We start from the raw sequence: 26191 nt of genomic DNA, 5'->3' as shown, positions 1-26191 counted from the left end.
TAATATGTATGCTTACACACTGTTTCTTCTTCATTGAGGTTTTCTCTAGCATGTAGATCGGGGTAATTACATTCACGGCATTCGTAGTCTGAATCACAATCTGATTGTATGGGTGGTTACCTACCAGGTAACACTTATGGTTGGCCAGCAAGTCAGCTAACATCAGCCACGGTGCCTTCAGTTGTGAGAAGCAGATCATAGAATGGTTGAAAATAGTTTACTGTCAAATAATGCAAAGAGTACGCGAAACGTGTTTCGCCCTAATTCTTGGCTCATCAGGCGTACACACTCACTGCACTCCCTTACGGGAATCGAACCTCGGACGTCAGCGCTAGAGGGGCTTCGCAGCAGTGAAGTATTGCTTTTAAATTTTAATTAAGAAGAAAAGAAAACCTTTTTAAATTGAGGGAAAATATACCAATAACAATTTGTTAAGGATCTGTTTTTTTGTGAAGCTGCCTTTACACAGCCTGTCCGCTGTTTTATAAACGAACGCCATATAAGGCCGTCCTTTCTCCTTCACAGTCAGTTCACATGATTATGTGTGAGGTGTGATGACGCAATACGCAACCCCCGCATCCCCGCCTCCCACGGCCAGCGAGCTGCAGTCCATTACTGTATATGGACAAAAAAGAGGTTCCAGTTATGACTGTTACGCTTTGAATTTCGAAATGAAACCTGCCTAACTTTTGTAAGTAAGCTGTAAGGAATGAGCCTGCCAAAATTCAGCCTTACACCTACACGGGAAGTTAGAGAATTAGTGATGAGTGAGTGAGTGAGTGAGTGAGGGCTTTGCCTTTTATTAGTATAGATCATGTGTCTTTGAAGTATAATTAGCACAACTAACAAAGTATTTTCTACCTGCCAGGTAGTACTCAAACCAATTTAAGACACTGCCAGAGAGGCCCAACCCTTGACTAAGGCGATTTCTAAGAATATTGTGATCAATGGTATCAAATGCAGCACTCAGATCTAAGAGGATGAGAATACATAAACAGCCTATGTCTGCATTTACCCGCCAGTCATTTACTACTTTAACGAGTGCAGTTTCTATACTGTGATTTGTTCTGAAACCTGACTGAAACTTATCAAGAATAGCATGTTTATTGAGGTTGTCATTTAGCTGCATAATGACTGCCTTCTCTAGGATTTTGCTTAAGAAAGGCAGGTTAGAAATAGGTTGATGAAACAGCTTGGGATCCTGGTTGGGAACCCCCCAGGCAAACACGTGGTCTAGTCCTACCCTCTGGAAATGGCCATCTATCTGCCACAGCCAGGTGTTATGTGGGTGTTCCCTTGGCCTGGTCCAGCCACTCTGGTCCTCAACAATAAGGACCCGAATCGCGCCACATGGTGGTTGTGCCGTAACTGACACTCCCTCACAATGCAGGTAATGTGCCTCATTCAGGACTCTGTGAGCAACCGCTCATTAAACACAAAGTAAAACTAGCAGTATCCAAGGATTCTCCAAAGAGACACAGTACCAAAGGCGTCCAGTCTTCGTCTCAGGTCACTGGATAGCGTCCATGTCTCGCAACCATATAGCAAGACAGGAAGCAACAGGGGCCTCAGGTGTAAATGGTGCATACGCCCATTTCCATGCTCACATCACGATGTATAAAAGCTAAACTTGGTTTAGCCCCACACATTTTCACACCAGGTCAATCTGTTGCGTACACAATTTCTCCGCTCAGTTTTGCAAACTGGTGGCACCCAGCGTCAAAGCAGTGCTACTGTTCCTGTGTGGTTTCCCTTTATTTTTTAGATTCACATCCCTGACACAGCTTTATCAAATACACTGAAATTAACCACATATTGTTTATTAGTTTAAGGCATCTGATTGTAATCAACCCGTAACCATATAATGGTGCACAGAATGGCCAAACTATTCCAAATACTATAGCTGCTTTAGTGTTGTCACTGTCAGCTCACCACTCACAGTATTTAACCCACTGTATCTGAGTGTGGAATAACAGCTCTACAGCAGCTGATCGGATTATCGGGATATAGCATTTAGCACACAATGCCTCAGCCATACGCACAGTCTATATAAACTTCTCCCATCTGGCAAATGCTTCAGAGCCTTTCCTGTAGGGACCTTGCGCTTCAGAAACAGTTGCATCCCAAAAGCTCTAAACGCATTCAATCAGTCCATCAAGTCTTCCTGGTGGTACTGTTTGTACTTAAAAGTACAATCACCTCACCGTAAACTTGCACTAGTTATAATATTGCACAACCTGAGCCACTTTATAAAGCATGTATTTACTTATGATGACAACTGGCTTCTAAGTCGATTTAGATTTCCAAGCGTTATCTTCTTGGAGCTCTTGATATAATTTTTAAGATGAAATACAGTAAGACATGTTTATTACAATATACAGATAAGTTTTAAAATTCATTAAAATAATGTATATTGTTAATAATTAAATATGTGAGGACACGGTGGACAGTGGTAGCGATGAGCTGGCACCCCGTTCAGGGATTGTTTCTGCCTTGCGCTGTATGCTTGCTGGGATTGGCAAAACCCAGGATGGATAGCTGGATGGAATAATTAAACGTGTACTACGAAGATATTTATATGTTCCATAAAAGTTTTGAAGAATCTGCGTTCTAAGCTTACAGATGACTTGGCATCTATTACAGAGCTGATCGTGTGGCAATTGGTTACTTGGAGAAAGAAAAGTAAGGACAGGAATCGGGGTTAGTATGTTTGAGAGAGACAGTACTGCTGCAATAAATTATTTCATCGAGGGTCGTGCACGGCACAGCAAGCATCTTGCAGGAGGCAGGAACAATCTTTAGACAGCACGCCAGCTCGTCGCTAATACTGCGCCACCATGTCCCCATGTTTAATACATGTTTTAATTCCTATCATTATGAAAATTATATCAAGTATACATCTTAATATTTAAATTGTTCTGAGAGCTGTACTATTATGAATGTAATGTATTCTGTGTCCTGTCGGCAGAAGAGAAAGACCGTTTAAGAAGCATGTAGTGATTCACACACATAGACTACGTAGAAGAACATATACAATATGAAGCATTTAATGTGCTACTTTAGTTACAATGGGATTTGAGAAACTAGTAAATTAAATGATTTTAAGATGAAGTTTATGACGTTCTACTTTAATGACAAAATAATCCACGTGATTAAAGTGGAAATTTAAAATTGACATTTGGATGTTTTTTTCAACTTTGTCCCTATTTTGTTTTTCGTTTCTCTGTACCGTAATACGCTTCCATATGACACTCAGACGGTGGGCTACGACTTGCCTTTTCACGGCGACTTTGATATCTGACCACTTCTTATTTATTTTGGGCACTTTGCGACTTTCTGAACTTGAACTTTCAAGTTTCTCTGCCACTCTGTTAATCGATCAACTTCCTTTTGTTGTTTATATCACTGCTTAAACCAACAAATAGTTCGTTTCTCCTTGCCTCTACAGTGGAACCTCGGTTCACGAACGTCTCGGTACACGTACAAATCGGTTTACGACCAAAAAGTTCGCCAAACTTTTGCCTCGGTTCACAACCACATACTCGGTATACGAACAAGCCAGGTTCCCTTTCGGTTTGTGCATGTTCAGTCTCTCCCTGTGCATTTCCTGTGCAGCGAGCAAGAGAGAGAGCGAGAGCGCGCGACACACACACACACACACACACACACACACACACATAAACACACACAAGCAGCGCTAGAGAGAGACAGATGAACACACACAGGTAGCGTGAGAGAGAGAGCCGCGCACACACACAGGCAGCGCGAGAGAGAGCCGCGCACACACACAGGCAGCACAGATGCACACACACAGGAGCGCGTGCAAGAGAGAGGAGAAAGAGGCGCGCACAAACACAGGAGCGCGCTAGAGAGACACACACACACACAGGCGCTCCAGGCTCGCAAAAGAGACACACGCACACACAGGCGCGCGCGAGAGAGAGAGAGTGAGCGAGCGAGCAAGGGAGGGAGAGACGCATAAGGTAGAGAAGGCCTGTTTTTGTTTTCAGTTCTGTTTACAGTGATCGGTTCGTAGCATGCATTGTTGCAATGTTACTTTTCTTGGTGGTTTATTAAATTATGGATTTTTCAAATGTTCATTTTTTTCCCCTGTGCTTAAAACTCATTTAAAAAAAAAGTGTTTTTAGCGAGCGGTTCCTAGCACTATAGCGCGAACTATTGCAGTGTTAGTTTTCTCTGTTGTTCAAGGTTTTCTCAGTGTTATTCAATGTTTTTACATTTAGTTTACTATTACACTGTTCATTCTATGGTATAATTAACTGTATTTGTGCTTAAAAATTAAAAAAATATATATATTTACATACAGTTCGTATGGTCTGAAACAGATTAATTGTATGTACATACAATCCTATGGGGGAAATTGCTTCGGTTTACGACCAAATTGGTTTACAACCAGAGTTTTGGAACGAATTATGGTCGTGAACCGAGACTCCACTGTACATGGTATTTGCTGAAATTCTTCTTTTTCCCCCGTGCTTTTGCCATTGTCTTTTCACAGAATGCAAAACATTGTATGCATGCTATGTATATTGATTTGTATATTCAAAGAGGCGTAATTCTGGGAGGAGTCTGGGAGGGGTGGCAGGTGTGCCAACGAGTGTTACATTTCACACAGACTGGGATTTATGGAGCGGAATGTAAAAGTTGGGCGTACGCACAAATTTATGCATCTGGATTTTTTGTGCGTACGCACATTTCCGTTTTTGTGTGAACGACATGTTTTAGTGTAAATTCTACGCACAGCGTTATGCATGCGGCCCCAGGACTCTAAAGACTTGGAGCTTCATCCATTTCATAGATATTGAGAGCACCATATACCCCTTTCCAGCGATCACTTGACCCCCATGCTCTTCCAATCTGTCTACTGACTTCATAGGAAGAGTCACCAGAGACATGAATGTCACTGCAGAGTTAAGTAAATCTCTCGACAATGCCGACACTCTCTCCACAGACAGACACACTTCTGATGGCTGTGCCTAAGAGGTCAATAATAATGAAGACTAATGAAGTTTTGAGACTTACATTTTTTCTAAAAAGGTAAAAATATATTTTTCTTAATAAATGTTTGTGAAATTGGAGTGGAATGGTGGCAGAGTACCTAGCATTGCTGCATCATAGGTCAGCATCTTGGGTTTGAATCCTATGATCAAGTTATTGTGTCGGCTGGCAAGTTCCATCTTGGTCTTTGTAGATTTCTCTCCAAATTATTCTGGTGTTCCTCCTATATCCTCAAAGATGTATGTTGTTGTCATTGTGGAGTTCACACATTCTCCTGGGTTTGTGTGTTTTTTTTTTTACTCTGGATACTTCAGTTTCCCTTTCACATTCATAAAGACAAGCTAGTAGATTAAATGGGTATTATGAATTAACCCCGTGTGAGCGGGCTCTCTGATGGGCTGCCTTCTGCATTGCACTTAGTTCTACTAGAATAGTCTCTGACTACCTACAGTCGTGAATTGTTTGGGAATGTTAAGTTTTGTTGGATAACCTGAATTGGTGGCGCTACCTATTTAGTTAAATGCAGCCTGCTGTCTTTTGTTTTAATGGTACATGTACACTTTATAAATATTTGTATAAAATTGTGGTCTCAGTTAATGTTCTAAGCAGTAAATGTTGAAAAAGCTCCTTTTCAAATTCTGCCAAGTAAAGAGATTAATTATTACTTTGAAAAGTGCTTCCACTTCATTATTTATCAAGAATGATTGCATAATATGTTGTTTTTTTCTCTTTCAGGGTCCAGACGAAGAGAAAGAGAGTGAGGATAAAGGTAGCAGAGGCAAGAAAGAACAAAAACTAACTAATCAGTTCAATTTTAGTGAGAGAGCCTCTCAGACACATAACAACCCCCTAAGGGTAAGATTTTACAATAGCAGGACTCGGTGCCTTTAATTTATACTGTGTTATATGAAAATTAATTTGTAAAGAAAAGTTTTCCAAGAAATTAGAATAAGGTGATGGAAATATTTGTGCTGTCCTATCAAAAGAAGCCTTTATCTGTATGTTTATATTTGTACACACTTAACACTAGAATTACCAGAGACAACAAAAAAACTCGTAATTCCGGCCCACCTTAAATCCCTTTGCACCTCTCCGTCAGTGTCTTTTTCCTTCTAAATGTGTCGATAAGCCCAAGCAGCTAGCAGCCTGCTATACTATCCTTCCCATCGCCTCAGAACGGAAGCCCAAGCAGCTAGCAGCCTGCTATACCATCCTTCCCATCGCCTCAGAACGGGCAAGAAAAGAAGTTCTCCCAGTTCCTGCCTTGATTGATTACCTGGGAGTGAGCTACCCAGAATTATAAGGAGAAATAATTTGATGTCAGTTTTGTGTCTACAACAATCTATATAAACACGTCGTTAAAACAGAAACGTTTTTCATGTTTTAGTAATAAATAACAAAATGTACACATGAACTGCATAATGTGTGAAGACTGATGGCCAAATATCAAATAAACACTTTCACAAAAGGTGCAAGTACAATACGACAGCTTCTGTGGTGCTGTGGTTACAACTGCCGATTTACAATTCAAAGGTCGCAAGTTTGAAAGCAGCTCCCCCGCAAATTTACCGTTTTGAGTAGTGAGCTGCTCTTATGGTTAATATTATACAATAAAAACATACATTTGATTTGTGTCTGTAACAGCCGGTGTAAATTTATAGTACTTTGTGAATAAAATATTTTCAAAATGTGTTAGGAGCATTTTTTCCTGTTTGCAGCATTATTTTTTCATCCAGCCACAATATATTGATCATGTCTGTGAAGTTTTAACAAAAATGTCAAAATAGTCAATTTTAATAAATGAACAGTATTTGGACTGTACAATTTAAAGTAAGGACATAATATGGCTTTAGCTAACTGTAAAATCAGTTCTTGAATCACCTGTGTAAAATAGGTAAATTTTGCTAATGAACAGATGAATATTTTTCAGAATTTAAGCACTTTAGTTTAGATTTCTGTAACAAAAACAGATAATAAACATTTTGTTTGGTCACTTCCAGCAGGGCAATTATTTTGGATATTGTTTGGTTACGCAGTTTTTCTTTATACCTCAATGTATACCATCTTGTATCAGATACACTTGACATTTTTATGTTTCAGTCTTTTTTGATGAAGATGTTAGTGCTGCAGCACAATTTCTGCAAAATTTTGGAACATCTTCCTTTTGTTGCTGATTGAGCTTATGTGCCCTTTTCTGCTCATCCTAGAGCTTTGATTTTCAACAGATTGTGTCTTTCATTTTTCTATGTTTTCCTGTTTGGTTATGCTGTTAGGAAAAGTTGATCGGAAGGATTTGTTGCTTGCCAAACTCACTGATAGGTTCATGAAAATTTGTTACATATTCTTTTTGACCTCTTTGTATATTGTATTTAAGTATTGTGGACACTAGAGGGTACTGTTGCTCCTCAAACCCAACACAACAGACACAAGTTAAAAGAACTAAGAGTTTATTTATTTTTAGGAATCTCTTCCCAAAACATTTCCCACCACCATAGCCACAAGCAAATAGGCACAGCACACAGTTATTCTTCTTTATTCTTCTTTCTCTGTCTCTTTCTCCTCCGCTTCTCCCAGCAAGCTTTATCCACCTTCCACCCAACTCTGGCTCGTCCCTGTGATGTTGATCAAGTCCTCTTACATTGGTTATATATATGTTTTAGGTGGAAACCTCAAGCCATATGGCTCCTCCACTTTCCCAGTGCCCCCTGGCAGCACCCATGATACCCAACAGGGCTGAGATATAGAACTCCAAGTCCCATGGTGCCCTGTGGGAATGCGGGACACTGCTGCAATCCAGGGGAGCTGCCATCTATCATTCTGAGGGAGGCAGTTCCTTAAAGAAGCTGCCTTGCCCCATCCTTCCATCTCTTGGGCGTCCTGGCTGGGTTGGGCTGCCGGCTGTCTCTTACAGTATGTGTTTATTTATTGTTTCATCGAGACACATCAAGTTTTAATAGTATAGATTTTTTAATATGTTGTTTGTGAATGTTTACAGTGAGACTACTGTCGGTTTGTTTTGTTTCCCTCTTAAATAATTTAGCCAAGGTTATTAATATACTGTTAGTCTATGTAGTATATTTTTTATAAATTTCATTAAATATTTATGAATCAAATAAATATTTATTGACAAAAATGATTGTGTTATGTTCTTTTTTCCAAGTATATCATAATATTTCACATATTAACCAGTAACTGTCCATTTAATTTGTTAGGAAAAAGCATCACAGACTGAACCTCCACCTCGAGCTAACTTCTCTGCCACCACTAACCAGGTAAGTAAATGACTGTGTCAATGATATGCTGGTGAAGCGATTTTTTAAAATGTTATATGCCTGCATATAACAGCATTAGTGCTTTTTTGTTTATGAATAATTAGGATCATTTTCAGGGAGGCATTGATATTATTGTCACTATGTTAATGTGATTTATAAGGGGCCAAAAATGTAGAGAATACAGCAGTGTTTAAAAGAGAACATTTTTGCAGTCAGAGATTAAATAACTAAAATGGATTAAGTCTGATGCACTGTAAACACCGTTGTCAAGATCCAATTCCCCAACTCCAAAAACTGTTTAAGAAGGTAGATCTAAATTGTTGTACTACTCAATAAGCAGCGTGAGAGAGAGAATGAGGTTTGTCTTTTTGTAGCCTTGTCCACAGTCTAGAGAACCATTTGCAAGATTTTGCTTTGCCTCATCAGCCCTACAGTGACTGGCAATAGGCAGATACTTATGCCTTCAATATTTTCCTTCTGTGAGCAAAGGAAAATAACACAACAAGCTGCAGCTGACATGAGATTAACACATACAGTAATAGTAATGTTATAAACACCCTGAAGATTGCCTGTGTTCATACACAGTATATACACTCACTGGCTACTTTATTAACACTAGAATTACCAAAGCCTACGGAAAAAACTCATAAACCCAGACCACCTTAAATCCGTTCGCACCTCTCCATCAGTGTCTTTTGTTTTGTAAATGTGTCGATAAGCACAAGCAGCAAGCAGCCTACTATCCCATCCTCCCACCGCCGTAGAAACGGTAAAAAGCTCTCCCAGCTGTCACAGGTGGCGCAGTGGTAGTGCTGCTGCTTTGCAGTAAGGAGACTGTGGAAGATTGTGGGTTCGCTTCCCGGTTCCTCCCTGTGTGGATGGCGCTTTGAGTACTGAGAAAAGCGCTATATAAATGTAATGAATTATTATTATTATTATTATAGTGTAAATAATATATTGTTATTTGGAACACATGCATTTCATGTGTGTTCCGTGTCTACAAACATCTATGTAAGTGTAGCATGACAGAAATGTTGAACACATGCCTAAAAGGCAAACTTTTTTCATGTTTTACTACTAACGATAAAAGTTTAACGTGAATTGTAATGTGTGAAGACTGAAGTCCAAATACACTGCACAACAATTTTTTTGAAAAGTCTTGCTTCCTGAAAAGTTTTTGCTGATTGTGACAGGTACCTACTGGGTATGCACAAATATAGTTTTGGTTTTACTGCATCATGTAGGAACTCTGCGAAATAGACATTTATATGTTTACTGACAATAACGTATTTAGTCACGTTTATGTTTCGCATAAGCTATTAAATTCAACAGAATTAAAACTGTTTTGCTCCTGATTTTCTTTTGTATTCAATGTCTGGTGCATCACGTTGCAGTGACGGATTCCAGTTGCCCTGGTATCGTTTCTCCATCGTAGCATTGTCCTGGTGAGACCTTTCACCGTGTTCATCACTGACTGCACCGAGACATGTGGGGAAGAACTCCAAGTGTGAGTGGAGAAAATGAATCTTGAGTGACATGTTGCACTTCATTGTCTTGTATGCTTGTATGTCTACCAGCTGAATGAAGTTTGGGACTCTGTAACTGCTCAGAAAATTTTCAACAACGTCTTTGAAGGATTTCCAGGCAGTTTTTTCCGGCCCAACTAACAGATCTTCAAACCGCTTGTCACTCATAACGTGGCTGATCGGGGGGCCAACAAAAATGCCCTCTTTGATCTTGGCGTCAGTTATTCTTGGGAACATCTGTCTTAAATAACGAAAACCTTCGCCTTCCTTGTTCAGTGCTTTCATGAAATTCTTCATGAGCCCCAGTTTTATGTGAAGAGGAGGCAAAAATATCTTTGCTGGGTTGACAAGCGATTCATGTGCCACATTTTTCTGTCCTGGAACTAACTTTTTACGGAGTGACCAGTTCTGTCGAGAATAGTGTGACTCTTTGGCACGGCTGTCCCATTCACAGATGAAACAACAGTACATTGTATAGCCGAGCTGCAGTCCTAGTAACAGAGCAACGACTTTAAGATCTCCACAGATATTCCAGTCATACCACTTATACTGGACGTGCTTCAGCAACAGTTCCATATTCTCATACATTTCTTTCATGTGTGCTGCATAGCCAACAGGTACTGAAGGATAAACATTTCCATTGTGTAGCAGAGCAGCTTTCAGGCTTAACATTGACGAATCAATGAAGAGACGGCACTGTTCCAGGTTGTGATCACAACCCAAGGCCGAGAACAATCCTTCAATGTCACAACAGAAACAGAGACTTTCGACTTGTGCAAAAAATTTGGTTATATCATGATGTCGGCCTCGAAACACAGAAATTTTCGTACCTGGTGACAGCAAACATGATTCCTGTAGTCTCTAGCCCAGCAGTTTGGCTTTTGACAGACCCAAATCTCTGACCAAATCGTTCAATTCGGACTGTGTTATCAGATGTGGATCGCCTGATGAGCACGGTTCAAAATCTGGGTCAATGTCACTGTCAGTACCCTGCATTGCAGTTTCTTCATCTGGTTCATCTAAGGTCCAATCTTCTGGTGGTTTCGGAATTGGAAGACTGTCGTCATGTGGCACGGGTCTCATTGCTGAAGGCAGATTAGGATATTCAATTGAGTTCTTGTTTTTGGCAGAGAAACCAGACACATTAGTCTAACAGAAGTAACAGTCCGTCACATGGTCTTTCCCCGATCTGACACTGTTAGTTTTCAGATAAAGACGTGCTATAACAGAGGTGAACTCAGATGAGGACGAGGGTTCTACATTTGAGAAAGAGAACAGAAGCCCTCCCCGCAAGAAATGTCAACTCACATATAAGAAAAACGCAGCTGCACCAGGCATAAAGGCAAAAGATGGCACTGTTTGTATGCAGCGAGGGGGTCCGGCGTCATCCTGCCAGTCAGTCTGCCCCACACCTGTCCTTCAAAGAAAAAGCATGGCTTACAGAGTTCACCAAGGTATTGTGCAAAGCCCAGTATGTGATTATGTTTTGTGATGGTCTTTATATAAAACATTTATATGTTACTTACAGTATATAAAAGCCAGATCAAATGTTATTTACCTTGATATATTTATGTATCTTCCTACAGTGTAAAATCACAAGTAAACTGCAGAGCTTCCTGTTTTTGATCGACACAGTCATGCTGAAAAAGTACATGTGTACTGAAGTGACTTTAGCTGCAGGTGGAAGCTCCTGTCCCACCCTACGCAACTGTGTTTGATCTTATTCAGGAAAAGATACCAGTTGCCCCACGGGAGAAAGACTTTCAGAAACTAAGGTCATAACGCTTATGAAACCGTTTCTGGACCAAGGCAGAACCATAACAACAATTGTGTGGAGCTTCCACCTGCAGCTGAAGTCACTTCAGTACACATGTAGTTTGTTTGTCAGCATGCCTATGTTGATCAAACACAGGAAGCTCTGCAGTGTACTTGTGACTTTATGCTGTAAGTAGTATGACAATTAGAGGCCCTGTCGACCCCTTGAACCCTCAGAGCAGACGTCAGACACCAGATAAAAGTCCAATAATAATATTTATTATTATAAATAAGTGCACAAAGCACCCTCCTCTCCACAATACTCATTAAATCAATAATCAAATAAATAATACTCAATCCTCCACTCCCAGACGCTTAGCCACCCTGCCTCCCAACTCAGCTCATCTTCTGGGATTTCCCATAGTCCTTTTATATTCCCTGACCCGGAAGTGTTTCCAATCCCTCAGTCCATGTGATCTCTTATCACTTCTGGGTCAGATAAAAATCCTCTTCTTCATCCCGGAAGCATGTTATTTCCCTTTGTTGCCTTCCCTATGACATACTTCCAGGTTATAGGGCATGTAGAATTCCCTGAGCCTCCCTACAGCGTCTCCTGGAGGTCCCCATGGTATCCAGCAGGGCTGGTTGTAAAAACTACAAGGTCCATGAGGCCCTGCTGGAATTCAGGGAACCTCTATGCCGCAGGGAGAGCTCCATCTGGTGGCCTGGGGGTGTTGGCCGGGATGACAGGCGGGACAGTAGATAAGTAAATAAATTTAGGTAAACAACATTCGTTGTAGCGTTTATATAAGTAACATATAAATGTTTTTCCTATAAAGCCCATCAAAAAATATAATTGCAAACAGACTTGTAGGCGCTGCTGTTTCGTTGAAGGACATGTTTGTGGCAGATTCACTGGCAGGATGACGCCCAACCTGTTGCTGCAACCAAACGGGGCCATCTTTTGCCTTACACCTGGTGCAGCTGCGTTGTTCTTATGTGAGAGTGGAAGTTTCTTGCGACGAGGGCTTCTGTTTCTCCAATGTAGAACCCTTATCTTCATCTGTGTTCACCTTTGTTATAGCACGTCTTTAACAGCAGTGTCAGATCGGGGGCAGCGTGAACGTGACTAAGAAAATAAAACTGAATAAAAAAAATGCTAACCTTTACAAGTACCATACATTTACACAGGTTGTTAAAGACGCAAATCGAATGTATGGTTTTATTCTAAAATAGTAGTACTAGGGTGTTGTACCGTGTTAGCCATTATGAATGTAGACAAAAGCCAAGCAAAATGACACCTTTTACTGGCTAACTAAAAAGATTACAATATGCAAGCTTTCGAGGCAACTCAGGCCCCTTCTTCAGGCAAGATGTAATACAGAGACTGGAGTTCCCTATGTTTATGTACACACTTTAGGACAAAAAACAACATTGGTAAATCTTTAAATGAGAAATTTTAAATGTAAAAAATTAATAGATTCATTCAGGCTAGGGTTAATGTAACAAGAGAGAAAAGAACAATGTATTGTCAAGATCTCTGGATAAGATAACTGTCCAACAAGTCTTTTGAAGTTTGTAATGAGCTTTTCAAAACAATGTGGATCTGTAGACAGGTTGTCTGTCATTCTGAGAGATGTAAACAATCCTCATATCTGGCCATAAAACTCTTGTCTCTATTCAATCCATGTTGTAATGTATTAAATTTTAGCATGAGTTTAACTTCCCATTCTTTTCTCTCTTGCTGTGTTTTGAAGTTGCCCATAAGCACTGTGACTTTAAAGTCCCTCTCACAGTATCCATGGCTGTTGAAGTGGGCTGCTACAGGAACATCTGTGTTGCCATGTTTAATGTGGAACCTGTGTAAATTCATTCTCTGGCAGAGTGTTTGTCCAGTTTCACCCACATAGAGTGCAGTGTCATAGAGCGAACTTATGTTGACTACGTGGTGAAAACTCTCACCAGTGGTGTGTGGAGATCTCCTTAATTTCGTCTGCAGAGGTAATTACTATTTCTTTATCAGTTTTGTCTCTTATATTAGTTACATTGTTGCAACAGAGTACACCTGGGCCCTTATAGTGGGTCCCATCAACCCAGATTATATAATGTAATATCTGTCTGAAGCACTTCAGTGGTGTTTAGTGCTATTTGGTGTCAATAACTGTCTCCAGCTAATGCATGTAAACATGGATGATGCAATGTGCCAACCCTTTGACATATGATCCCTTCCTAATAGTTACAACAAGGGCAGATTCTACTTTATTATTTTCCATATCACATATTCCATATTGTGAATTTCCCCTTGGGGATTAATAAAGTGTCTATCTATCTATCTATCTATCTATCTATCTATCTATCTATCTATCTATCTATCTATCTATCTATCTATCTATCTATCTATCTATCTATCTATCTATCTATCTATCTATCTATCTATCAATAATACGAGAATGCAGTTAGACTTCTTTTTGGGGCACACACACCGTCCAGATCTAAACACTAGCGTGTAGAGTCGCTTGCGTTCTACATCGGAGCATTGCTTTCGAATGTTATTTACCTATTTACCTTTATTTATTTACTTACTTCTTACAGCATAAAGTCACAAGTAAAATGCAGAGCTTCCTGTGTACATATACAAAGTACAGCAATGGTAAAAGTGCGATGTGCATTCTTGCTCCGATGTACGATCTGAGTTTACCTCTGTTATAGCGCGTCTATGTGAAAACAGCAGTGTCAAATGCGCGTGGTGTTTGGGGGGGGGGGGGGGGGTTTGGGCTTGTGAACGCGGCTGAGATAATAGTAAAACTGAATAATAAAAAAAAAACAAACAAAGCTAACCTTTAGAAGTATCATACATTACACCGGCTATTACAGACTGAAATCAAATGTATGTTTTTATTCTAAAATAGTAAGAATAAGAGCAGTTCACTTCTCAAAACGGAGTCGTGCGGGATTGAACTCGTGACCTTTTGATTCCCAGTCAGCAGCTGATACTCTTGCACCACGGAGGCAGTCGTTGTAAATACGTGTCAATATCGCGTGCTAACGCGGCTTTTTGTTCTGCAGTTATATTTTTGAATAAAGCCGCATTTATTCTGTTATATTTGTACCTTTTGTATATATTTGTTATATATTGTTATATCTGTATCTTTGATATTTGGACTTCAGGCTTCATACATTATATAGTTTATGCCTACATTTTGTCAGTTACTACTACAATATGAAAAACATTTCTGTTTTAAAAATGTGTTTATACAGATTACTGTAGAAACGGAACACACATGAATGCGTGTGTTCCAAATAACGATCTATTATTTCCACTCTAAAACTCCACTTCACTCCCAGATAATCAATCAAGGCATGAGCTGGGAGAAGTTCATACACGTTCTAAGTCGGTGGGGGGATGGAATAGCCGACTGCTGGCAGCTTGTCTTTATCAGCACATTTAGAAGACAAAAGACGCTGGTGGAGAGCTGCGAACGGATTTAAGAAGCGATTTAAGGTGGGATGGATCTACGACTTTTTTCGTAGGCTCTGGTAATTCTAATGTTAATCTCGGGGAAAAAGCACACTCTATTGTTTTGAAGTTAAACATATTCTTTATGCATGTAATTCTTTAATTTATAGGACTTCAGTTCCTACTGTTCTTACTGACCACAGCATGCAAAAACTGTTTCTCAGAAAACACCAACTACAGTACTTGCTGCCCTGAATCATTGCTGACAGTTACCAGGGGTCAGTGGGTTATTACCTTATTTAAAGCTGCAACTGTTATTATTTTTTACCATCTGACATATGCAAAAAAATGGTACTTTATTCATGCCCACTGATCAGCATATATCTTTGAAAATTTCTGGATTAATTATGGAATAGTATTTAAAAATTAATTGCCATTTTTAAATTTACTTGTACAAGCACTTCTTGAAAAAATTCTAATGTATCACTATTCACCTGCATGCATTCTGTATAAAATTTGGATATGATCCCCTGTTACTTACTGTATGGGGTGTCCCCCACTTTTGGGATATGCTTAAATTACTAATTAGTCAGCTGACACATATTAATAAGATACACATACTGTTCATAGACACATACGCTCACCAGCCTCTTTATTAGGTCCACCTGTTTAACTGCTTGTTAACGTAAATATGTAACTTTCCGTCACATTCCATAATTCAACTAATGTTGTTTCATTGATCACATTTCTCTTGTTTAAAAATGTTCCAATCGTACCCAGGGCAACATCCAACCTGTGAGCGCTGCCATCTTATTCCAGCATCTCTAGGCCTTATGTTTTGGGAATTTACTGAATTAACATCATTTTGGTCAAAAGAATGTACGATATTTGGTGCACTCCCTGAATGCATTGAGGTGTGTAGGGAAAAGACAGTGGTAACACAGCACTGCTTGCATGCAGATTTCTCTTGCTCGACTGAACCAATCCCATCATACCTTCTATAATTCAGTAGGTAAGTGATATTCTATATTATCTTAAATTAGAAAAAAAAATCAAATTCCTACTTGGAGGATTTGTCCAAAATTATTTTTTTTTAACTACTGTAGCTTTTTTGCTTTGCTCCTTCCCCCACCATAACCTATTTTCTGTGGGGAAGGAGCAAAAGCTTTAGATTCATCAAAAATTTCGATATCTGGTTTTCAACAGATTTCAATGTTTAAAGGTCCCCTGATACCGAAAACAGTGATATCTCGATGACAGTGTGTGTCTGTGTGTCACAGGACCACAGGATGATCTACAGCTGAAACGACTGGACAGAAAAATACCAGACTCGAAAGGGGTCTCCACCACATCGCCTCCGAGCTGCTGGTAGCTCTCAAACCCTTTGGAAGTAGCTCGCCAAAGGGTTAATGAATCCTACATAAATTAGAAAACTTAATTAGTCCAATTAGGGTTGGGCGATCTTTCCAAAAAATCATATCACAATCCTTTTAAAACAAAATCACGATCCACAATCTGAATTGCAATCTATACTTTCAATGTAGCATACACTTAAGAGAATATCCTGACTCAAACTCATCAAGACCCAAGTAACACTTTATTTTAAATATCACACAAAGTTGAATTCAATTGTTCTCTCGTTTGCTAGCTAAGCGGAGTTAAGGAACACACCCCGAAGCCAGCAAGTGAGTGAGGAAGGCCCCTCCCTTTGACCCGATGCGTGGATCTCGGATTCGCGCAAATAAATTGGTCCTGCAAGCAAAATATAATGCATAGTGAAACGAGAGAAGTCACAAAATCTACCGGAATGTTCAAGCAAATTATAGAAAAAAAACAGATCTAAATCTGTTTAAGTAGTTCTCTCGTGAAAAGTGGACAGATATACATACAGAGAGACATTGGATTTTATATATTATGTATTAGTAAACCTTCAAAATAATGTGCAGTTAAAATGTTAACAGCATTCTCAGCATTTCTGGAGCTTAGTAGTGCCAGATAACTATAAGAATCTTCACCAAGCAGCTCTGAAAATGTCTGCTTTGTTTGGGTCTACATACATCTCTGTGAGTCTGCCTTTTCTGACATGAATGTCATGAAATCAAAGTTCTGAACAAGACTGTCAGATGAACATTTAAATGACTCCATAAGAGTGATCCTAAGTGGCTACACTCCACCATACAGCTCTCTTGTTGACTCCATGCAGTGCCAGTCATCTGACTAACTACAAAACACATCACACACGTGAATACTCTTGTGAAGTGAAACAGTGACATGTAACAAAATGACAAGTGAATAAGTCATATCTGTGTATTTGTAATTGCATTGTTTTGACAGCATTCATGTTTTAATTCAATAGTGTGAGATACACTAGAAAATGCATACAGACATACAAAATGCACTTGCAGGTGAACTAAATATTTTTTGTGATGTTTTAATGCAAAATGTGAGTTGTGGACAACAACATTTTGTAAATGTTCAAGCAAAACAAGTTTATTCAATTTGTTTGGGTTGAAATAAGCTATGAGAATAAACGTAGGGGGAAAAAAGGTTGGAGACCCCTGCTCTAGAGGAACCCTCAAATACCATAATACTGCAATTAATTATGAATTCTTCTCATTAGTTGCTATCGTAATTACCTATTTTATGATTAGAAAGATCATCATCAGAGTGGTAAATAATTACTGAAATGTCATAAAATGGTTTGGAGCCTACTGATGCTCACGCCCAAATTTTTTGAGTAAGTATGCTGGGCCTGTGTTTAACTATTGGAGTTTGCATGTTCTCCCCGTGTCTGCGTGGGTTTCCTCCGGACGCTCCGGTTTCCTCCCACAGTCCAAAGACATGCAGGTTAGGTGGATTGGCGATTCTAAATTGGCCCTAGTGTGTGCTTGGTGTGTGGGTGTGTTTGTGTGTGTCCTGCGGTGGGTGGCACCCTGCCCGGGATTGGTTCCTGCCTTGTGCCCTGTGTTGGCTGGGCTTGGCTCCAGCAGACCCCCGTGACCCTGTGTTCTGATTCAGCGGGTTGGAAAATGGATGGATGGATGGATGTTTGATAGAATAGCATGCCATTGTAATTTTCTGGTTTTAGAAAATAAAATACATTAAAAAAATAAATGAAATGGTTTTACAAAGAGAATGAAACAGCAAATAAAATAGAAAAGTTCTGCACAGGCCTGATATACTATACATACTTTAAAATTGTATTAATGAGTTCTTGCTAAATTCTGAAAAATCCTGAACAGATACAGCACTTGATTTTTTTCCGGTTTGATATAATATAGAACTGTGGTTCTCAGTGGAAATTATGCAGGTACCAGATAATACAAAAAAATTAGGGTAAAATACAGCCTTGAAGGGACCATTGGTTACACAGCGGTTAATCCTATATTTCTATCCTTAGCTGACCTTCAGCTCTGTTTGTCTGTTTCACAGCATTCCTTCTGTGAGACTTTACTCCTGAATCTCCCACCAAGTCCCGTTCTCCTCTTCTGTACCCACCACCACAACCTAGGCCAATATGAAGTTTCCTACTGGTCATATTGGGTCCAAGGTAATGCTTTCTCTTGCTCCCCATTTCCTGAAGCATATCCAATATAGGATTGCTACTCTCTGGGAAACACATTTCAAGGTTGATTTTTTTTTTGAAGAGGGCAACGCTTTTATCCCAACATTAACACACTCTATGCTGTGCAACAGGCTTAGCCTTAAATGGACTTGAATACGTTTTTGAGTTATTTTCCTTTCTTTTTTAACCTTCATTTGTATATAACTTGCGAGTTATTTTTCTCCTTCTTTTAATCTGAATTCCCATGTAACTGTAGACATTTTGTAAATTAAATATATGGAAAGTTTAGGCTTTCTCATTTTTATTCCATTTCAAACCACACTAATGTTTTTAAATTAGAAAATAATTAATTAAAAAAGCTTGTATATACAGTGTACAGAAAAAAAATATACCCACACCAAAAAACTGTCTGAAATGTTTACGTGTGCCAAATAAGAATTCAGTAGGTAACAATTTAAGCCTGCGAAATGGTGGTCCTATGAAACATTTCAATTTCTAGTAGCAGTGCATCAATTGAGAACCACTGATACAGAATATCACCTTCCCACTGAGTTAGAGGGTGGATTAAAAGTTTTCTACTTGAGCAAAATAATTCATCCATCCATTGTCCACCGCTTATCCCTCTCCTCCAGCTCCTCTGGGGGGACCCTGAGGCATTCCCAGGCCAGCCGGGAGATATAATCCCTCCAGTGTGTCCTGGGTCTGCCCCATGGCCTTCTCCCAGTGGGACATGCCCGGAACACTCCCCTAGGGAGGCGTCCAGGGGGCATCCTGACCAGATGCCCGAACCACCTCAACTGACTCCTCTCAATGCGGAGGAGCAGCGACTCTACTCCAGTTCTCTCCCGGATAACTGAACTCCTCACCCTATCTTGAAGGGAAAGTCCAGCCACCCTGCGGAGAAAACTCATTTTGGTTGCTTGTATCTTCGATCATGCTCTTTCGGTCACTACCCAAAGCTGTTGGCCATAGGTGAGGGTAGCAACGTAGATCGATTGGTAAATCGACAGCCTCGCCTTTTGGCTCAGGTCTCTCTTCACCACAATGGACCATTGCAGAGCCCGCAGATGCTGCACTGATCCGTCTGTCAACCTCCAGCTCCATTCTTCCTTCACTCATGAACAAGACCCCGAAATACTTGAACTCCTCCACTTGAGGCAGTAATGTGTTCCCAACCCAGAGAGAGCATTCCACCCTTTTCCGGCAGAGAACCATGGCCTCAGAATTAGAAGTGCTGACTCTCATCCACGCCACTTGATACTCGGCTGCGAACCGCTCCAGTGAGAGCTGGAGGTCACTGTCCGATGAAGCCAACAGAACTACGTCATCCGCAAATAGCAGAGACAAGATTCTGAGGTCACAGAACCAGACCCCCTCCGCTCCCTGACTGCGCCTAGAAATTATGTGCATAAAACTTATGAACAGAATCGGTGACAAAGGGCAGCCCTGGCGGAGTTCAACCTCAACAGGAAACGAGTTCGACTTATTACCAGCAATTCTGACCAAGCTCCTGCTCCTCCTGTACAGGGACTGAATGGCTTGTAACAACAAGCCTTGTACCCCGTACTCTTGGAGCACCCAACGCTGGATGCTTCGAGGGACATGGTCGAATGCCTTCTCCAAATCCACAAAGCACATGTGGATTGGTTGGGCAAACTCCCATGCCCCCTCCAGGATCCTGGCCAGGGTGTAGAGCTGGTCCAGTGTTCCACGGCTGGGACGGAATCTGCATTGTTCCTCATGAATCCGAGATTCGACTGTCGACCAAACTCTGTTCTCCAGCACCCCTGAATAGACCTTACCGGGGAGGCTGAGGAGTGTGATCCCCCTATAGTTGGAGCACATCCTCCGGTCACCCTTCTTAAAAAGGGGGACCACCACCCCGGTTTGCCAATCCAGAGGCACTGCCCCCGATGTCAATGCGATGCTGCAGAGATGTATCAACCAGGACAGCCCCACAACATCAAGAGCCTTGAGGAACCCAGGGTGGACCTCGTCCACCCCAGGGGCCCCGCCACCTTGGAGCTTTTTAACTACCTTGGTGACCTCGGCCCCTGATATGGACGATACCCCCCCCCCCCCACCCCCGGAGTCCTCCAGCTCTGCTTCCTTTAAGGAAGACATTCTGGTGGGATTGAGAAGATCCTCAAAGTATTCCTTCCACTGGTCAATGACGTATGCAGTTGAAGTCAGCAGGGCCCCATCTCCACTGTACACAGTGTTGGTGGAGCACTGCTTTCCCCTCCTGAGGCGCTTGACGGTTTTCCAGAACCTTCTCAGTGCTGACCGAAAGTAATTTTCCATGGCTTCCCCAAACTCCTCCCATACCCGTGTTTTTGCCTCTGCAACAGCCAATGCCGCCACACGCTTGGCCTGCCGGTACCCCTCAGCTGCCTCTGGAGTCCCACTGGTCAACCAGACCTGATAGGACTCTTTCTTCAAACTTGACAGCCTCTCGAACCTTAGGTGTCCACCACCGGGTTTGTGGATTGCCACCGCAAGAGGCACCGACAACCTTGCAGCCACAGCTCCGTTCTGCTGCTTCAACAATGGAGGCTTAGAACATGGCCCATTCAGTCTCAATGTTCCTCACCTCCCTTGGAATGAGATTGAAGTTCTGCCAGAGGTGGCAGTTAAAGATCTTTCTGACCGGTTCCTCTGCCAGACATTCCCAGCAGACCCTCACTATACGTTTGGGGCTGCCTGGTGTGTCCGGCAGCCACTCCTGCCATTTGATCCAACTTACCAACAGGTGGTGATCAGTTGACAGCTCAGCCCCTCGCTTCACCCAAGTGTCCAAAACATAAGGTCGCAGATCGACATGATTACAAAGTCGATCATCGAGCTGCGACCTCGGGCATCCTGGTGCCAAGTGCACTTATGGACACCCTTGTGCTCGAACATGGTGTTCGTTATGGACAATCCATGGCCAGCACAGAAGTCCAACAACTGAACACCGCTCGAGTTTAGATCAGGGAGACCATTTTTCCCAATCACACCTCTCCAGGTTTCACTGTTGTTGCTGACGTGAGAGTTTTAAGTCTTCCAGCAGCACGATAGAGTCCTCAGGAGCTGCGCTTTTCAGCGCTTCCTCCTGGGACTCCAAGAAGGCTGGGTACTCTGAACTGCCGTTTGGTGCATAAGCGCAAACAGCAGTCAGAGTCCTTCCCCCAACTCGAAGGCGCATGTAAGCAACCCTCTTGTTCAACGGGGAGAACCCCAACGTGCAGGCCTCAAACCGGGGGGCCAAAAGCAAACCCACTCCTGCCTGATGCCTTTCACCCACAGCAACTCCAGAGTGGAACAAAGTCCAGCCTCTCTCAAAAGGAATGGTTCCAGAGCCCAGACTGTGCGTAGAGGTGAGCCCGACTATATCTAGCCGGTACCTCTCAACCTCTTGCACCAGTTCAGGCTCCTTCCCCGCCAGAGAGGTAACTTTCCATGTCCCAAGAGCCAGTTTCGATAACCGAGGGTCGGAATGCCAGGGCTCCCGCCTTCAGCCACCACCCATATCACATTGCACTCAACCCCTTTGGCCTCTCTTGCAGGTGGTGGGCCCACAAGAGAGCGGAACCACGTTGCTCCTTCGGGCTGAGCCCGGCTGGATCCCGTGGTCAAAGGTCCAGCCACCAGGCACTTGCCAGCGAGCCCCTCCCCCGGGTCTGGCTCCAGGGTGGAGCCCCCGGGTACCCTTTCCCGGGCAAGGGAAACGTCGATCCTTGATTTAAATCCATATGGGGTCTCAGGATCGAGTTAGTCTGGATTTTCACCTCAGACCTGTTTGCCTTGGGAAACCCTAAAAGGAGCATGTAGCTTCCGACAACATAACTCCGAGGATAACTAGACCCGCTAAGCCCTTCTGCCATGGCAAGGCCTCAATACAAAAAGGGTGAGCAAAATAAGTCCTTTTGAAAGTAGTGTTGCAAAGGATATTGCAGTAGATTTCTCGTAGCACAATGTTATCCCATCTGGCTTTACTCCACATACTGCTGATAAAGCATTACAGGTGACTTTAGATTCAATGCTGCCTGAGAGATATATAGTACAAAAAGGTTTGACCAAATGGTTCATGTCTGGAACATTCCAACATCATGTGACTTAGTGATGCAGGCACTTGAAGACATCACTGAATGGTAGAATCTTGATATTTTAGACAAGGTCTATGTGAACAATGAACAATTTTTATTTGAATTATGGAGTATTTTGCATGAAATAAACTACAATACATTTTGTAAATAGCTTAATTCCGTTCTTTTTGTGAAATTTTAATAGCATGATCCGTTTCCTTTCCCATTGTTTCCCAATATCATCTAGTAGTACATATTTTTAAATTAATTAATATACTCTGCAGATGCTGTCTAGATCTTCATCCAAACTCGCCAGCCAGTATTACCTCAGAGATAGATAAACTGCAGGTGGAAGACGAGGGATGTTGGCATCTCAAGCCTACAAATCCTAGAAACAGCTACCCAAGACACAGGGCACATTACCTTTAAGATCCACAGGTTAAAATACTCCTAATAATTTCTTTAGCATGCAAACAGCAACTCTTTATTCCTTTCTTTTTCTTCATCCTCCTCTCCAAGTGAATTTAATTCTCATCCACTCCCGACTCCAACTCACTCGGAAATATTTTCTATGCAACAATATTTATAATTCAAGATTGCACCGCTGAGTATTGATACTGTTCTGCCTGCTCTGATAAGACTGCTTTTTTACTTTGTGTTATGTGTTATTATTTTATTTCTTTTTTTACATGTGCTACTTTGGGTTTCATGAGTTATGATCGCCAGACACACATAAATATAGGGTCGCAGGTCATGTACCAGTTTTCTGACTCTATTTTTGACTACTAGGTTTGGCAGAGTGAGATCCTTCCGGAAAACAGCAGCAACAGCAGATGCATCTGAAAGAAAAAAAAAAAAGCAGACAGAAACATGTAGCAGTGCGCAACAGGCTGAGGGCCCAAGCACACCAGCAATCAGTGTCCTATATGCCAATGTCCAGTCACTGGAGTATAAGCTAGACAATATCAGAGCAAGGATACAATTCCAGTTGAGACATTCAGGACTGTAACGTCTTTTGTCTTATGGAGACATTGTTGACTCCCAACAGTACCGGATCATGTGATTTGGCCTGCTGAATCTCTTTCTGTTTCTCTTACTGTATGTACACAACTGAGTCTGTCAAATGAAAAGGTGGAGGTGTATGTCTCATGGTTAACAACAACTGGTTTGACAGCAGGAACATAATTGCTTTATCACACCACTGCTTGCCTGATCTGGAGCTTGTGACAATTAAATACAATACAATACAATTTATTTTTGTATAGCCCAAATTTACACAAGAAGTACCGCAATCGGCTTTAAAAGGCCCTGCCTCTTGAGAGCCCCCCAGCCTTGACTCTCTAAGAAGACAAGGAAAAACTCCCAAAAAAACCCTTGTAGGGAGAAATAGAAGAAACCTTGGGAAAGGCAGTTCAAAGAGAGACCCCTTTCCCGGTAGGTTGGGCATGCAGTGGGTGTCAAAAGGGGGTCAATACAATACAATACAATACACAGAACAGAACAAATCCTCAATACAGTATAAAAATAAAAATTTTAGAAGTGCGGAGCAGAATTTAACAGTAGATGATATCACATAATAAGATTTGGATATGTTTAGAGTCCTGGAGACCTCATCCATCAAGCTTCTTCCACTATTTGGCCATTCCACGGCGAAACAGTGCTGGGCCAGCCAATCCGATGAAAGGACCCCTCTTTCCCAACGATTTCTGTGATCCTCCATCAGGGATGACTTTACCTTAGGCAGGCAAAACAACTTGGCAGGTGGGCCATTGCACCAAGTGCCACATTTGAGTACCGAGAAGAGAAACAGAATAGGTGAGGGTTAGTATCCAATTATAACTATCATGTTACTAATGTTTTAGTGCTAATGACTAACAACAGAGATGCAGTATGTACAGTTAATCAGCAGCTCTAGTTAGGATATGCTAAACTGAAGTAGTGAGTCTTTAGCCGGAATTTAAAAGCTGAGACCGAAGGGGCATCTCTTATAGTAGCAGGCAGACCATTCCACAGTTTAGGGGCCCTGTAACTAAAAGCTGGACCTCCCATTGTTATTTTATTAATCCTCGGAATCATAAGCAGACCGGCATCTTGAGATCTTAATGTGCGCTCTGGTTTGTAGTCATGCAGAGTATTTTATCTGTGTATATCTTTAGCTGTGTATATGCCACCAGAAGTTTTCACTGACACTGCTTAGATGGAACTGTATGAGGCACTCTGTCGCCATCAGAATGACAACATAGACACTGCCCTCATTGTGGCTGGTGATATTAACAAGCTATGTTCTCTCAGAGGGAACAGGATGCTGGATCATTGCTATAGCCTGTGTAAAGACAACCGCAAAGCACCTCCATTAGACAAATCTGACTGAGCCACCATCTTTCTTATGACCAGATATGAACAAAAATTAATCCAAGAAGTTCCAGTCATGTGTGAGGTCTCGTGTTGGACAGACCAATCAGAGGCCATTATTCTCCAGGAGTGTTTATGGAAACTGTGACTTGCTACATTGGATAACTTACAAATGAAACAGCATCCAAAGTCATCATCAGGACTTACCCAAACCAGAAACTTTGAGTGGACAAAACCATTCGTGATGCATTAAACATGTGCATAGCTGTGTACAACTCAGTGCTCGAGTATGAAAATAGGAACATTTACAAAGCCTACTCATACAATCTAAGGAGAGTCATGAAAGCTGCTAAGTGGCGATACGGGGGAAAAAGTGAAAGGACAATTTCAACTGCTCAATCATAGGCACATATCATAAGGTATGTGCACAATAATAGATTTTAAAGTAACATGTTCCATCACTGTGTGTGCCGACACCTCTCTGGCAGAGAAGCTTAACAATTTGCTATGCATGCTTAAATGTGTATGCCACTAACATCCGCCCACAACCTAACATGGTAGGAGAACTGATCATTGAGGAAACATTGCTTACTTTGTTGGAATTCAACATAAGGATAGATAGATAGATAGATAGATAGATAGATAGATAGATAGATAGATAGATAGATAGATAGATAGATAGATAGATAGATAGATAGATAGATAGATAGATAGATAGATAGATAGATAGATAGATACCCAATAGGAGAGCTTTTAGGAAAGTGAACACCAGAAAGACTACAGGTCCAAATTGCATTTCAGGATGTGTTTTTTAAGATTCATGGTGATCAGCTTGTACCAGTGTTCATTGTAATATTTAATCTCTCCTTTACCCACTCTGTTGTACCAATATGTTTTAAAAAATGCAGCATTTTTCCTGTACCTAAGAAATCGCATCCAACTTGCCTGAATGACTTCAGCAATGAAGTGATTTCAGAGGCTAGACAAGAATTATGTATGCTTTTCTCTGCCAAAAGACCCGTACTCACCCATCCATATTTATTAACTGTAGTTCAGCATTTCACACAGTAATCCCTTCTAAACTCATCACCAAGGTCAGGTGCCTGCATCTGAGTTCTCTGTTATGCAACTGGATTTTTAACTTCCTGACAGACAAACCCTAGATGGTTCGAGTGGGT

The 26191-nt window shown here is 41.4% G+C and overlaps 1 protein-coding gene across 1 annotated transcript in view; it reads left to right on the top strand.

Moving 5' to 3' along the window:
• The window catches only part of dnai1.2 (dynein, axonemal, intermediate chain 1, paralog 2), a 365397-nt gene that overhangs the window by 162897 nt on the left and 176309 nt on the right, over nucleotides 1-26191 (top strand). The window contains 2 exon segments of the mRNA XM_028804629.2: nucleotides 5755-5874; nucleotides 8232-8291. Of these exon segments, the coding sequence (XP_028660462.2) occupies nucleotides 5755-5874; nucleotides 8232-8291 (180 nt within the window).

Source organism: Erpetoichthys calabaricus, chromosome 7 (assembly GCF_900747795.2).
Source record: "Erpetoichthys calabaricus chromosome 7, fErpCal1.3, whole genome shotgun sequence".
Taxonomy (NCBI): domain Eukaryota; kingdom Metazoa; phylum Chordata; class Cladistia; order Polypteriformes; family Polypteridae; genus Erpetoichthys; species Erpetoichthys calabaricus.
This window is presented reverse-complemented; position numbering and strand designations above follow the sequence as displayed.